This window comes from Dama dama, chromosome 3, assembly GCF_033118175.1.
Source record: "Dama dama isolate Ldn47 chromosome 3, ASM3311817v1, whole genome shotgun sequence".
Lineage (NCBI taxonomy): Eukaryota > Metazoa > Chordata > Mammalia > Artiodactyla > Cervidae > Dama > Dama dama.
In genome coordinates, this window is record NC_083683.1 from 39,183,472 (window position 1) to 39,198,460 (window position 14,989).

Consider the following 14,989-nt stretch of genomic DNA (forward strand, 5'->3'; position numbering starts at 1 on the left):
GGGGATTTGTATGACTATGGTTTGATCATACTGGGTGGTATTTTTTTTAACAGACTAATATTTTTTAAATTTAATTACTTACTTATTTTTGGCTGTCCTTGTCTTCGTTGCTGCACTTGGGCTTTCTAGTTGTAGAGAGGAGAGAGAGGAGGGGCTACTCTTCATTGTGGTGCGCGGGCTTTTCCTTGTGGTGGCTCCTCTTGTTGCGGAGCACAGGCTCTAGAGGGAGCAGGCTCCAGCAGTTGAGCCATGTGAGCTTAGTTGTGTGCGTGGCGTGTGGAATCTTCCTGGATCAGGGTTTGAACCCATGTCCCCTGCATTGGCAGATGGATTTTTGTCCACTGTACCACCAGGAAAGTCCCATACTGGGAATTATTTTGACTCTTGTCCAGAAAAGGCAGTAGTAGCCTCAAAAGACAGAGTTCTAGGCAGTTACCAATACCAGCAGCTACTCTTTTGCTCTGAGCACATGCGGATTTAATAACTTTCACTGACTGAGCCCAAGATGTCACCGCATGGTGTATTTTCTGTGCTGTTGGAACTCCAAAGCTTGTCTTTGTTGTGTTCAAAGTGACATGTTGGGATGAATCCCATTTGTTCACCCCACACTCATGGAGTGGCCAGTCTGTGCCAGGCCCTGGAGAGTAAGCTAGAGGCTCCCCATACATTCTCCCTTCTCATATGGATTTTGGTAACATTCTGGTAGAAAATGGAACATTTTGGTAGAAAACTGGAAATTATAGTCAAACATGTAAAGAAAATATTCTAACAATCTTGACAAACTCATAATGAGAAAAATGTTTCACAGACCTTAACCAAGAGAGCTATACTTCCATAAGTGGCAATTGAGTTGTCATTTCTCTATTGATTATTTTTAAAGGGGATTTTTTAAAGATTGTTACTGATTCTAATTGGTTGTTCCTGTGTAATCAACTCACAGTTATAAGCAAGCATTCCAGTTTGTACTATATCTCTTGCATAAGGTAGAATACTATGGTTCTTAAAACAGAACACTGCTAGGAGATCCAACCAGTCAATCCTAAAGGAAATCAGTCCTGAATATTCATTGGAAGGACTGATGCTGAAGCTGAAGCTTCAACACTTTGGCCACCTGATGTGAAGAACTGACTCATTGGAAAAGACCCTGTTGCTGGAAAGGATTGAAGGTGGAAAGAGAAGGGGACGACGGAGGATGAGATGGTTAATGGCATCACCGATGTGATGGACATGAGTTTGAGTAGACTGCGGGAGTTGGTGATGGACAGGGAAGCCTGGCATGCTGCAGTCCATGGGGTCGCGAAGAGTCGGACATGACTGAGCAACTGAACTGAAACTTTCCAGTCACACAGTTGTTGGAAAACCACCTGCTGGAAAAGGTACATTTATCATGAATTTTAGTATCAGACAAAACAAGGCCTAATAAGCCTGCCTGATAAAAGAAAAACAACAACAACATTGTGTTATCTTACTAAACTTTAAAAGATTTTTATTCCATTAATACACACATATCACTATAGGACAATTAGCTACCCTCAGTTGCTACCCACTCATATTCTCTAGGGTCTTTTGTTTTTCTTTAAAATTTGCACCTGGGAATTAAAGGTCAGCAGTCCTTGGTTTAAGCCCACTGTACAGGAGGAATCTTTTTTTTTTTCACTGCAATTTAAAAAAAATTTATTGGAGTATAGTTGACTTACAATGTTGTATTGGTTTCAGATATTCAGCATAATGATTCAGTTATACATAGATTCATTCTTTTTCAGTTTCTTTTCTCATATAGGTTATCACAAAATATTGAGTATAGTTCCTTGTGCTATACAGTAGGTTCTTCCTGTTATCTATCTTATATATAGTGGTGTCTGTATGTTAATCCCATGGAATCTTTTTTTAAAAATGCCAAAGATGTACTTGTCCTGTTTTTTAAAGGAGGAGCTTTAATTATTCATCTTTAAACATTTCTGCCAAGGTAAAGGTCATCACATAATTACTGCCCCACCCACTGGCCACTGGTGGGGAGAATAATAGCAACCCTAAAGCCTTGGTTTAAAGATCGTAAGGAGTGGAAAGGGTCTCACTCACAGCTGCTCTCCACATAAGGAGGCTGAGGCCTTGGGAAGCAACATGCCAAGGTCACACATAATGAACATCAGGGTTGGAAATCGCAATCCTAAGTCGGGTAACCTGCCACTCAGTTGTATTGCCCCTTTATTCGTCTCTGTGGCTTCATATTAAAGTAACCACTAACTAGTGACTTAAATCAAAAGACGTTATACACTCTGAGAGTTCTGGGAGCCACAGTCCAAAGCCAAGGTGTCAGCAGAGCCACACTTCCTCTGGAAGCTGTCGGGGAGGACTGTTCCTTGCTTCTTCATGCAGACATTCCTTGGTTGTGGCCCCATCACTTTAATCATCTGCCTCTGTCTTCACTTGGCCTTCTCTCATCTCTATCTTTTCTCTGTGTATCTCTTATAAGTACACATGTCATGGGATTTGGAGCCCACCCAGATAATCGAGAATAATTTCAAAGTCTTTTAATTACATCTGCAAAAACCCATTTTACATATAACACATTCACAGGCTACAGGGCTAAAAAGATGGACATGTGTTTCCATTCAACCCACTATGATGTTGTTGAGACGCTAAGTCGTGTCCAACTCTTTGTGACCCCCTGGACTGTGCAATTCCATAGACAGAGTACCCCCAGGCTCCTCCTCCATGGAATTTTCCAGGCAAGAATACTGGAGTGGGTTGCTGTTTTCTTCCCCAGAGGATCTTCCCGACCCATGGATTGAACCCACATCTCCTTCATTGCAGGTGGGTTTTTATCTAAAATAGTAACCATCATTATATATCAATTTTTTAAAAAAACAATATATTAAATGGTTCATAGTACCGTTTTGTCGTCTTCATATTTCCAAGTCTTTTTGGAGTCTGAGTTGGGTATTTAAATTGAATTCTTGCTCTGTTGTTCACTAACAGTGAGACCTTTAAGTGACTGCCTATCTGTCCTTCTAAGCTTCAGTTTTCCTCGGCTCTATAATGAGAACAGTAATTTCCACTTCATAGAGTACTTGTCAAAATTAATGTTAGTGCATGTAAAGCTCTTAACAAAATGTCCAGTAAGAGCTGATGCCCAGGAAGTGCCCGCTGACTTTAAGTCAGAATAATATGCACCATGAACCATCTAGTCTTTGTAAAATTTATGTATTTGAGGTCCACTAGGGGACACATTTCCACCAGCCAGACACTTCTCTGGCACTGACATGTGATCATAGGCTCATTGCTGAATGTGATGCCTGGGTGTGTGGCTTGCTCAACTGTGGGAGAGAATTCTCTGGATTCTCTACATTGTTGCCACCTCAGCCCACACCATGAACCTTCAGATCTTCAGCGGAAGACAGAGTAAGAAGAATTTCTGGTACCAGTAAGGAGACAAGATTATTCCAGCAACCATGGGACTAGTTCCTTCAGATCTGACCGGCCTGGGGCATCACAACGCAGGGTTAGTGAAAGTGTGGTTTTGTCTGGGTTTGGGTGCAGGGGAGGCGGGGGTCTGGCAAGCCAAAGAGGACTGTGAAGTCTGGGTCAGACACCCGATTAGTTATACAACCTCCTGGGTCCAGAATTTTATCCTAAAACAAAGAGCCAGAATAGCCAAGCATAGAACCAAAAGACCAAAAAAAAAAAAAAATGTGTTTCTCATAGTTGTTTAGTTTGCTTCTCCAAACTGCTAAAGGATAGCAAGAAACCCTACTGTACTTAACAGTGACAGTGGCAAGCCCAGCCACTCCCCAAACATTTTGCAGTTATTCTCAGCTCATTCCTTAGTTTAATCTTCCTATGAGGAAATTGGGTACCAAAAAATTCTCTACCACACCCTCTTCACACAGGATGCCATGACCTCGTGTACATATCATTTCATTTGGGGAGGGGAGATAACTCTGAATTTATTACAGTGATTGCTTCCAGTGAATAATCAATTTAGAACTGGACACAGTGACCCTGTGTGCATGCTATGTCTTAAAAGAAGCAGTCCCATTTAGAATAGCAAAAATAAGATACAAAATCCTGATACAGCTATAAGAATTACTTAAAGAGATACTTTTAAAACATTCTAGGCCTGACATTATGTATTCAGATTTTTATTCAGTTAGTCAGGGCCGCATCTGTGGCCAGCCCCATTGCGGGGACAGCTATTATAAGGCCAGTGATGAGTTTACTATCCTTTAGCAGTTACTAAAAGAAGTAGGTGGGGCTTGCTTGGTGGCTCAGTTGTAAAGAATCTGCCTGCAATGCAGGAGACCCAGATTCGATCCTTGGGTCAGGAAGATCCCCTTGAGAAGGGAATGGTTACCCACTCTGGTATTATTGCCTGGATAATTCCATGGACTGAGGGGCCTGGTGGGCTATAGTCCATGGGGTCACGAGAGTCGGACATGGCTGAGTGACTAACACTTTCACTTTGGAAACACCAGCACCTCCCCGCCATGAGACCTAAGTGCACAGTCATTCTGAATTCATTGCAATTGCATTAACATCACTAACCCAATAACCTGGGTGTCTCTGGCTGATACAGGCATGGGTTCCTGTGCAGAGTGCCCAGAAATCTAGTCTGCTGCCAGGCCCAGGTTTTCTGTCCCAGTTCATATCTCTTCATTTATTATGAGCAGATGTTCTTTCGTATTGTTTTCCTAGGTCTCCATGTGGTTACAGCTGTAATTCTTGGTATTTTTATTAACCCGTTCCCTCTTCTGATGAACACAAGAATGTCATCAGAGCTTCTGTTACACCATTCCATGGGCATGCCTACCTTTCTAGAATGAGCATCCCTGAGTCTTAGATACCAAGGCAACAAGGCCAAGGTCATGACTCAAGCCTAGTACCAGGCAGTTGTTTTCCCCCTGTCCCGTGTGTGCACACTGAAGGTCAAAACCTGCCCTGATGTGCTCTCCAAAGGATGCCTCGTGTCAGCAGGTATCCCAGACACGAAAGAAATGGATGCGGGTAACCAAATCACTTTCAAAGGTGGAGGAACTCACATTGCATTCTGTGTATTGTGTATGCATACAATTTTATTCATTTGTGATCCAGAATGGAAGAGCAAATTCATTTGGAATCTATCTGTATATCATTCTATAGATCAACATGGCTGTTTATTCAACAAGCTTATTTGGATATTTATTCTATGTCAGATTCTGTACTTGGTGCTGAAATTCTGTGATAATAAGACACAGTATGAGCCTTCAGCGAAATCATTGTAGAGGCAAAGTGGGAGGAAGTGGGAGGAAGTAGGGCAAGGTGGCTCTCTTTTGGGTGGATGAGAAAAGATTTCTGGAGGGAGAGCATCTAAGCTAGAATTTAGCGATGCCTCTGAGTATGTGTGCCTGGCAAAGTGGAGCTAGGCAGGCAGATGGGAACTGCCTGAGCCAAGTCATGGAGGCGTGACGTGCTGGGTAAGTTTAAACAGTGAGTAGTCAGCTCTTGCTGGAGTACACATTCTGCAGAAGATTGTGTCAGGAAGGGAGAGCGATGGCTCAGTGTGCACAGGTTTGGTTATTGTTCATGTAGTCAAGAAATATTTATTGACCCCTTACTGAACACAAGGATTTAGACCAGGAGGTAGGAACTTAGGGTGAGAGAGGAGTAGATAAGACATGAATGTGCATAACTATCCTGTAAAGTAAGATACCTTCCACAAGGGAGGACAACCTCAGAAGAGTCTTTTATTCATTCATGTTCATCAGTAACCATGGATTGAGTACTAAAGGAGCACCCACCAACACAAATGATAAGACATGTTTCTTAAATAGAAGGAGATGGCATTCTAGTAGGATAAACAGACACATAAATAGAACATGATATTATAGTATATTCGACGACCAACATAATCATGTTTACTGACAGCTTACTAAGTTCCTGTCACAGATCTAAGTGCTGTATGTTGATCGGTTGATCTTCACACAAAAAGTAGGTATGATTATTGTCTACATTTCACAAATGGCAGTCAGGACCAGAGAGATTACTTGCTCAGTCAAGGTCACTCAGCTAAGATTAAAATCCAGGCAGTTTGACTCCACATTCTTAGCCATTGTTCTAGAGGACTATAGAAGCATGGAAGAGAAATGCATAAGCCAGCTTGGAAGAGGCCAGGGAAGACAGATTCTTCTATTCCACCATTCATTATGTCCTCTCAAAGTCCCAAGGGAATATAAAGATAGCTTATAGAACCTTAGGCCAAATTCATAGTACTTACCAGATTGTATACCATCTAGAGTTTAAGCTCAAAAGACTAAACTTTTTCCCCCAAAGTTTACATAACTTACATTTCCTGTTTAAATTACTGTTTTTTTTCCAATCCCCTCTATCTCCATAAATACCAAACCTCATTATATGCTTCCAAGGTCTTTATCAGGAATAATATCAAGTTTATAGGGAAGCTTCTAATACTTGTTTTTAGGGGACCTCTTGGGCCTCCCAGTATGCTACCTAATACCTTTTGGATAGCACTGTGAAGATTCCTGGCTGGATTTGTGTACTGCTAATTCATTATATATCAGTTCCAGTGTTCTGTTTGCAAAATGAAGAAACCAGAATTATATTTCTCATTCAAATTACTGTAAGTTTTCCAGCTTCCACTTAACTCAGACCCCTCCATCCTCATAACCACCATGGACATTAGATTGGCAAATAACAAAAGTGGGAGTGTTGTGAAAAGTTGTAACTCTAATGATTTTGTTAAAAACCTCATCAAAAATAGGTGGTGAGAAAGTCAAATGAGAGTGCAGAATTCTTGGAGAAGGACGTTCAGGATGAGGAGATGTGTGTCAGTTAAGACAGCCTTTGTCTGCATATCAGAACCCAACTAAAACAACATAAGCAAGTAAAGGATATTCTCTTGTAACATAACCAATCCTGTCAGGCCCCTTCTTTTCTCCTGTTCTGCTGTTTCATTTGTAAGATTACTGGTATACTTTCAGGTATCAAGCCATGTTCATGAAAACAATAAGGGAAAAGGGCGAATCTAGCCTCCTTTGTCCCCTTTGAAAAATTTTCCCAAGAGCTACACCCTGAAACTTCAGTTTAAATCTCACTGGCCAAATTTGTGTCACATAGCCTCTGCTAGCTGCAAGGGAATCAGGGGTTGTCAGTGCATTAACTTGGCACATGGCACCCCTGACAAGCAGTGTTTTGACAAGGGCAGGCACATTGGCTTGATAGCTAGCAGTTCTGCAACATTATTCTAAAATTTTCCAATTAAAAAAAAAAAGGAACAGAGAGAGGCCAGTCAAAATAAATTTTTAAACCCTAGGAAATGCAGCTAATTGAATAAATCTGAGCCTGATTTTATCTAAGTAATTTCCTTTCAAGTTCCTTAGATAATCCATGGCCCTAAATCTCATGAGATGAATAGGAGTTAGACATTTGGAGAGGGCAGAGAGAGTACAAAGCATTCCTAGTTAAGTCACTGACATGTGAAGCATTTTGTGTGGGAAATTACAATCCATTCCTAGAGAAGAAATGGCAAAGTAAAGAGTATTAGGAAGGTTACTGGGCCAGTTCATGGAAGGCTTGTATGGATTATTTAAAAACATGTTTATCTGAAGCTAGGAGGGACTAGGGCCAGACTTATATTTTGGATAAGTTACATTTAGTGACTGGGTGTGGGATGGGACCAAAATGATGGAGCAGAAGGTGAAGATAAAAGTGATGAGACAACTGTGTTAATAATACAGATGGAAGCCGTCGAGGACCTGGTCTAGGGGATGCCAGACAGCACACAAATATGAAGAAATATTTCTTTGAGCATCAGAGGAGACTTCTTAGAGGAAGCAGGTTTTTATAACTGACAGTTAACTTTCTTTTATGCCTCTGTCATCTGTCTGCAAAATCTGAGGCATTCTTACCTCATAGATTTTGTAGCAATTTAAAACCGCAGTTGCAGAGGTCCACCTTCAGACCTACTGGATCAGAAGCCAAGAGTTAGGACTTGGGGATGGGTAATAAAATAAATTCCACTGGCTATTCTAATACCGGGCTTTGGTCAACAGCATGTTAGGCCTGATAGGACATGAGCAGGACCCCAACAGCAGATATATTGATAGGAAGAAAAGCGTGAGACCCAAGAATATTCAGTTATGAGACAAGAGATGAAAGTACAGGCAGAAAGGGCATCAATCCTGCAAAAAAGTCAGCAGCATGGCACTTGGCTACAAGGCATTGAGGACTCACGCTATAGGCAGGTGGGAAAGTGGAAGGATCAGAGGAGGGACTGGCCTAGGGAGCCTCAAGGGGCTCCAGGCAAGGCCTCTTTGTTGGAGGAGGAAAGCTGCGTGGCAGTAACCCAAATCATATCCAAAGGAACATGACAGACCCAGACTCCAAACATTCAAGGCAAATTCATAGCTATACTTTTTGTTGGAGACAAAATTCCTCTGTATATAAAGTAAATGAAATGCTAAGCTATTTGATTAAAAAGGGAATTTAGAGATTACATAGGTTGGTAAGTAGAGGGAATTGCATTTCCTCATCCTCAGAATAGACTGAAGGACTATCTGAACAGCTCTGATGCGGAAACTGTGAAAATCCCTACAATTGAATGCTGTCATTCCTTACTCCTTTTGTTGCTTAGAAATCACTGATCATACGCCTAGTGATTTTGCGGCTACTCCGCACTGTGTCTGATGTCAGCCATTTATTTTGTGCACATCGACAGACAGGAAGTTTCGTGAAATAGGGTAGAAGAAAGAGAAGGTAGATAGGCCTGTTGGCTAAGCTTTTCCAACAGCAGTTGCCATTTTTCCCTGGGAAAAATAAAAGTGTTGCCTTTAAACAACGAGCCTCCGATATCTAGGGGTGTGTGTGGCGGTACACATGCATCCTGTTCCCTCTGAGGCCATATGAGTAACTTGCAAAGACTCTTGTGTTTAAAGGCTTTCTCCTAGTGTCCTCCTGAGTCAGAACACATCTGGTATATTTGTGTTGACACTTCCAGGTAAACTCTTCTGCTTTGAATTAGTCAAAAACCATTAACAGTCAGTAAGGCTCAAAAAGGTGTCAAACATGGGGTGTGTGGGTCATCACAGCCCTCCATGCCTGGAGTGGCCTCCTAAGAAAGCCAGCATTAATTGAGCTGCCAGCAGTCACTTGTGAGTACCCAGGGTTGGTCTGAGTGATACCACTCCCCGCATGTCAGCTATAAGCACCCCCCTTCCATCTCCTGAACACAGGTTCTACGAGCACAGGAGGAGTTCTGTGGTGCTCAACTTACCTGGCCTTGAGGTGTTCCCCGGGGACCTTCTGGTGTCAGCTGGAGCCGCGGACTACCTGTGCCATCCACTTCTGCTGCTGAATTCAGGTCCTGTCCGTTCAACTTTTATTACATGCCCGCTATGGGATGGATGTTATAATAAGCAGAGGATATTTACAGAATATTTAACGACTACAAGAACATGCACACTAACAAGTTAGATATCTCACCAACTAGGACAAGCATCAGCTGTGAATTATGGGAACCAACTGAATTGGGCGTCCCACTTAGAGAGATGGATAAGTTATGGACCTTCCTCAAAAGGTCCTCTTGTCAAATAATATACCTCATGTCCAGGACCTGGAGCAGGTGCACCAAGTGATGGTCACCTTCCTGGAGCAGGATGCCCTGTCTGGGCTGGTGGGCAGCATCCCTACCATTGCTGTCATCCACTCCCTGCTCCTGGCCTTCAGCCCCACACCAGTGTCTCCAACGAGGGTGGTACCCGTGGAGACAAAGGATGTGGTGACAGCAGATTACTGTTAGAGCAGATTAGAGGGAGGCAGCCTTAAGGGTGAATCTTCTGCATTTTGAAGTCAGTTGTGGAAAAAAAGAACAGTTGCAGTGTTCGGGACACATTCCCATGGTCCCAATGGTAGCCATTCAGAGCTAAAAGGAGACTTGAGTATTATCATTCACCCTGTTAGTTTTTAAACTGGCTTTGTTCTTAGCAGAGCCCTTTTTTACAGAAGAGTCCTTACCTGGAAATCCAGTCCACAAAACAGATCCAGATGGAGTTTCAGTGCTTGAAAATGGGGTGAGTCCCAAAGACTCACCTCCAAGGCATTCCCCTGAAGCGCAGGGCCACCTGTGGCAGCATCCTTGGGGAACGACCCAGCTCTTGCCTCATTCCCATGTGTGTGCCAGGCGAGACCCAGCAAGGAAGGGTGACCTGGTCGTGGTGCCTGCTGGTGTCGGAGGAACGGGATTCAGAGTTTTGACTGCTGGCTAGCCCAGTGAGCCCTCGACCAGCCTGCACCAGCCACCTGTTGTACAGGCAGCCGTAGTCTTATGTGAGCAACTCAGCCGTAAGTGAATAAAGTATAAATGACATTCGTATAGCCCTTCAGTCTTTGTAAACCCCTTTCACATCTACTGTTTTAGATAACACAACAATCCAAGTGACCATCTGTCTCATAGGATACAACCATCCAAATGAACACACAAAAAGGGATTCAGTGGACTCAAGGGACTCAAGGCCAGGCCCCTTGACATTAAAGCTAGTTCTAACCACAGTGTAGCCTTAAGAGTTAGACCATGTTCTGTAATGCTTTGCACATGCTCTAAACTGGGTAACAACTAAATCAGTACTTGTCAGATGAAGAGTTTCAGCATTGTCTGAAAAATTCTGGGGTCCCATGCCAGACCTTCTGAACTAGAAACTCTGGGAATGGGGCCCAGCAGTATGTTTTTTAATAAGCCCCCAGGTGATTCTTTTGTCAGCTAAAGGTTGAGATCCACTATGCTGAGGAACAAGGTCACAATTGCTGCATGATATTCTTTGTTCTTTGCTAGGCGGGTGTGCCTGGCATCACAGTAGATGCCACATAATGAAAGATATGGAGCATTCTTCACCATATCCCTCCATGCCCTCATCTCCAGGAGTTTAGAATAGAGTCCTCATGTCCCCAAACCATGGTCTCATGTGGTGCTTCTCCAGAGATGCCAGTTATCGCAGTTCAATTTGGACATCATAATTTAACCCCAGACGTTTGAAGGCTGAGAGTGGTAAAGCAGATTTGTCTCTAAGGGAGGTTACACCTAATCTCCCCTTTAGAAAGATCAATAAGGTGGTCAGAATGAGCAAGGTAATTGATTGGATTCCAGGGTTCCAATGGGAAAAGTCCCTCAAGCACACTCTTTTTTGGTAAATGCTTTCATCTGATGGAAGTATTAATATTATGCAGAATCTCCTGATGAATGAGTAGAAACAGAGACAAACCTTTAAGACATCCATTTTGTGTGTGGAATTATCAGAACATCTCACCTAAACCTGAGAGATGATTCCCAGCTTTTTCTGGGTTGCATTAAAAATTAAAAATTAATGAAAATGACATAAAAATCAAGAATCCACAGTCTAATCTCTTTACTTCCTGATCATCAAAAGAATGATTACTGAATGACTTCTCGATTTGAGGCAACTCCTAAGGACTCTGTGGATGATATCCAGTAGAGACAATAAGCCCCTGATCTAAAGATTGGTGATATGTTGATGTCCCCCTATTTCAGGAGTCTGCATTCATCCACACCTGGGGATTATATGCTAGGGTGGTTTCCAGTGTTAGAATGAAGCCCTTTCAGCCCCCAAAGTCCTATAACTCTGTCTAAAATTAATTATGCAGCATTTTATTGCATTTTATAGATTTCTCCTTGAACGGTAGGGGGAAAAGAGGCTGAAACAGGACAGTATCACCAGAAGGTAGCAATAGAACACCAGCCTTTCAGTTGCAGCATTGTTTCATTCACTCAGCTGCATAAATACAAATATTCATTCTGTGCATTCTCAAGAGAGGGAGAGTTAAAGCAGGAAAAATTCTGTTTGGCTCCTTTGGAAAAGCGGGTTTTATAAAGCACTGCCTTGATTTGTCACTAGTTCCTCAAAGTACTAACACATCTTCTCTAATTTCTTCACCCACCAGAATCCAAAAAGCCAAGATGGCCCTTCTCCAAGAGAGGAGTGGTGAGTGTTGAGCAATTGTCATTTTTGTTTTAATTAAGCCTCCAGTAGCTGGGAAATGAAGGAATGTCTGAAAAGCCTCTTCATCATACTTTACCTTCTTGTGACAGCAGATGGCACAGGAAGTTTAAATTATATCATCACGTTTGTAGTAGTGGATACAGAACTTGCCAAATGATGCCACTTGGTGCAGTGATACAGTGCTAATTGCCAGTGGTTAATGAGCTCTGCAAGAAAACAAAGCAGTCCTAATATTGTGATGCCTTACAGCTCCAAATTTATAACTTGACACAGTGTAGGAAACAGCTCACTTGATGGAGAAAACTTGCACAAGCGTATGCCCCAGTTTGCAGTCAGAGTCGAGCACATTGGGGACATTGAAAAATTAATGAGATATTACAGACACAGATTCCACAGATACATTCTATTTCTGGGAATGCCAGTTGGATTAATCCTAGTGGATTTTCTTTAATTCCTGGTGCCCTCAATTATTGAAGAGTTATAAATTGAAAATCAGCGGTGCCTAATTCTTTCCTGCCTAGGACGTGAGCTGGCCACAGTGAAACCTTCCCTGCCAGCATGCTGAGGACAGAGGGAAGGAGGGTTCCTCAGTCCTGGAGTGAGGAGGAAGGAGAGGAACTGACTGTTCACCCCACGACACCTACACACCACAGCCAGCAGCACCAGGAGGGTCTGATGAGTAGTTACTGCACCTCCTTGTGTCAAAAAAACAAAAGAAAAATCTGCTCACATGGACTCTCCAGTCAGTTTGCCATCAGTTGCTGACATCTACCTTGGAGGTTCTATGGATGCACATGCCTTGATTTTTTTTTTAAGTACCATAGCTAAGTTAAAGGCTTTCTGAGATTTCAATCCCAGCTGCTCCACTTATTGCTCTGTGACCTTGGCCAAATGAATTCATTTCCCTCAGCTCCAAGTCCTTCCCTGTTTAAGAAAGAAGAAAAAAAAAAAGCAGATGGTTATAGTACTAGCCTCATAGGGTGGTTGTGACAAATAAGTAATGCATCTGAAGTGTATCCCAGCACTGGGTACATCTGCAAAAAATCAGTATTGGCCATATTTTTGAGAGTATCATTTGTGACCAGGGTTTGGAACATTACTTGTTCTCATAATCAAGTATATGAGTGACTTTCACATTTTTTCAAGGGGAAAAAGTTTGTGTGAGTGTTTTAGTCACATTGGGCTGCCATAAAATACCACAGGCCAGGTGGCTGAAACTGCTAATATTTATTTCTCACATCTCTGGAGGCTGGGAAGTCCCAGATCGGAGTGCCACATGGTTGGGTTCTGGTGAGAGATCTTTTCCTGGCTTCCAGATGGCCTGCTCCACCGTGTCTTCACATGTGGAGAGAGACCTCTGTTGTCTCTTCCTTTTCTTATAAGGATACTAATGTCATCATGAGGGCTCTACCGTCATGACCTCATCTAAACCTGATTACCTCCCAACAGTTTCACCTGCAAATAACACTGAGGGGTTTGGGCTTTAAATATATGAATTTTAGGGGAACAGAAACATTCAGTCCATAGGGACACAGTCTAAACATCACAAATTGAAAATCATAAACTGTTAGTAAAACTAAAATTTGTCACCAGGGCTGTTGCTCACCAGTCATTCTTATTTTGCCCCTCTTTAGGGACATGATATGACTGTTTTCCTGGCAGGTTTGAGGCAGGGCCTATGGTGCCGCCTCTCCTGGGATCCTTGCTTATTTAAATGGAAGCAGAGTCAGTTGTCAGTCAGGTCTGGAGTCTCAGCATGCATGCAGTCATGTCCGACTCTTTGTGACCCCATGGCCTGTAGCCCACCAGGCTCCTCTGTCTATAGGATTCTCCGGGCAAGGATACTGGAGTGGGTTGCCATTTCCTTCTCTAAGATGAGAGGAAGGGGCATCTCCCATCAGCTCTCCGGAGGGCTCCTCCAGAGCAGGAAGCTAGATTGTGCTTTCAGAAGGGAAGACTTACCTAAGGAAGGGATATACTTACAAGTTTTTATGATCCATCTGTTTTTTTCCCATAAAGTAATTTGTTCCACATGTACTGAATAACTGTATGTGCCAAATGCTGGACTAGGTATGTAAGATGCCAAGATGCTCATTCTCAGCTTACAATTGAGAAGGTCAGACTGACATGTAAATTGGAAAAAAATTAGATAAATGGCTTGCATAATGTTGGAGGTGGATAGGCAGAGGTGGAGATACACAAAGAACAATCAGTGAAATGACAAAATGTTTCAGTAAATGTTCTCAGTCAGTAATGGAGGGAAATTCATTTCTTAAAGGCCCACTTTTAAAGGGACACAATGTCTGGTATCCTTAAAATTTAGTGTCTACTCCATCTTTTTAGCCTTTTTTATTGAGCAGTTCATATCTATGTAAATGATAATCCACATCAATATCACACACTACCATATTGTAATGTATTTCCCCAATCTATCACAGATATTTCCTTTCATTACCTTCCTTTCTTCTCTCCTTCCTTTCTTCCCAACCATCAGTAACAATAGCTCATTAATTCTCACAACAAACCAACAAGGTAGATAACATTATCATCCCCATTTTGCAAATGGGGAAACTGAGGTTCAGAGAGGTTTGAATAGCTTGCCTGAGATCGCACAGCTCATAAGTGACAGTGGGGATATGTCTCAGCAGCCCCGGGCAGCACTGCTCTGAATCTGTTTTAGCCCCCATACCAAGTTGCTGCTCCATCTGTGGGGTCTATAACCAGACCTGGGTACTCCTCCTTCCTCCTCATCTTCACAGCTCTCAAAGATCCTGTCTCTCCTCACCAATTCAAGTCAACCACTAGGAAGTCCACATATTCACATACAGTCAACCCTCTGTGTCTGTAGGTTCTGTATCCTTGAATTCAGCCAACTGCAAATAAAATATATTTGAAAAAATACTCCAGAAATTTCCAAAAAGCAAAACTTGAATTTGCCATGCAGCAACAACAGTATACATACTATTTACATTGTGTTAGGTATA

The 14,989-nt window shown here is 42.4% G+C and overlaps 1 protein-coding gene across 1 annotated transcript in view; it reads left to right on the forward strand.

Annotated features, from left to right (window-relative positions):
- The window catches only part of PLEKHG7 (pleckstrin homology and RhoGEF domain containing G7), an 86,261-nt gene that overhangs the window by 7,144 nt on the left and 64,128 nt on the right, over positions 1–14,989 (forward strand). The window contains exons 3-4 of the mRNA XM_061133142.1: positions 9,228–9,355; positions 11,947–11,987. Of these exons, the coding sequence (XP_060989125.1) occupies positions 9,228–9,355; positions 11,947–11,987 (169 nt within the window). The remainder of the gene's footprint in view (positions 1–9,227; positions 9,356–11,946; positions 11,988–14,989) is intronic.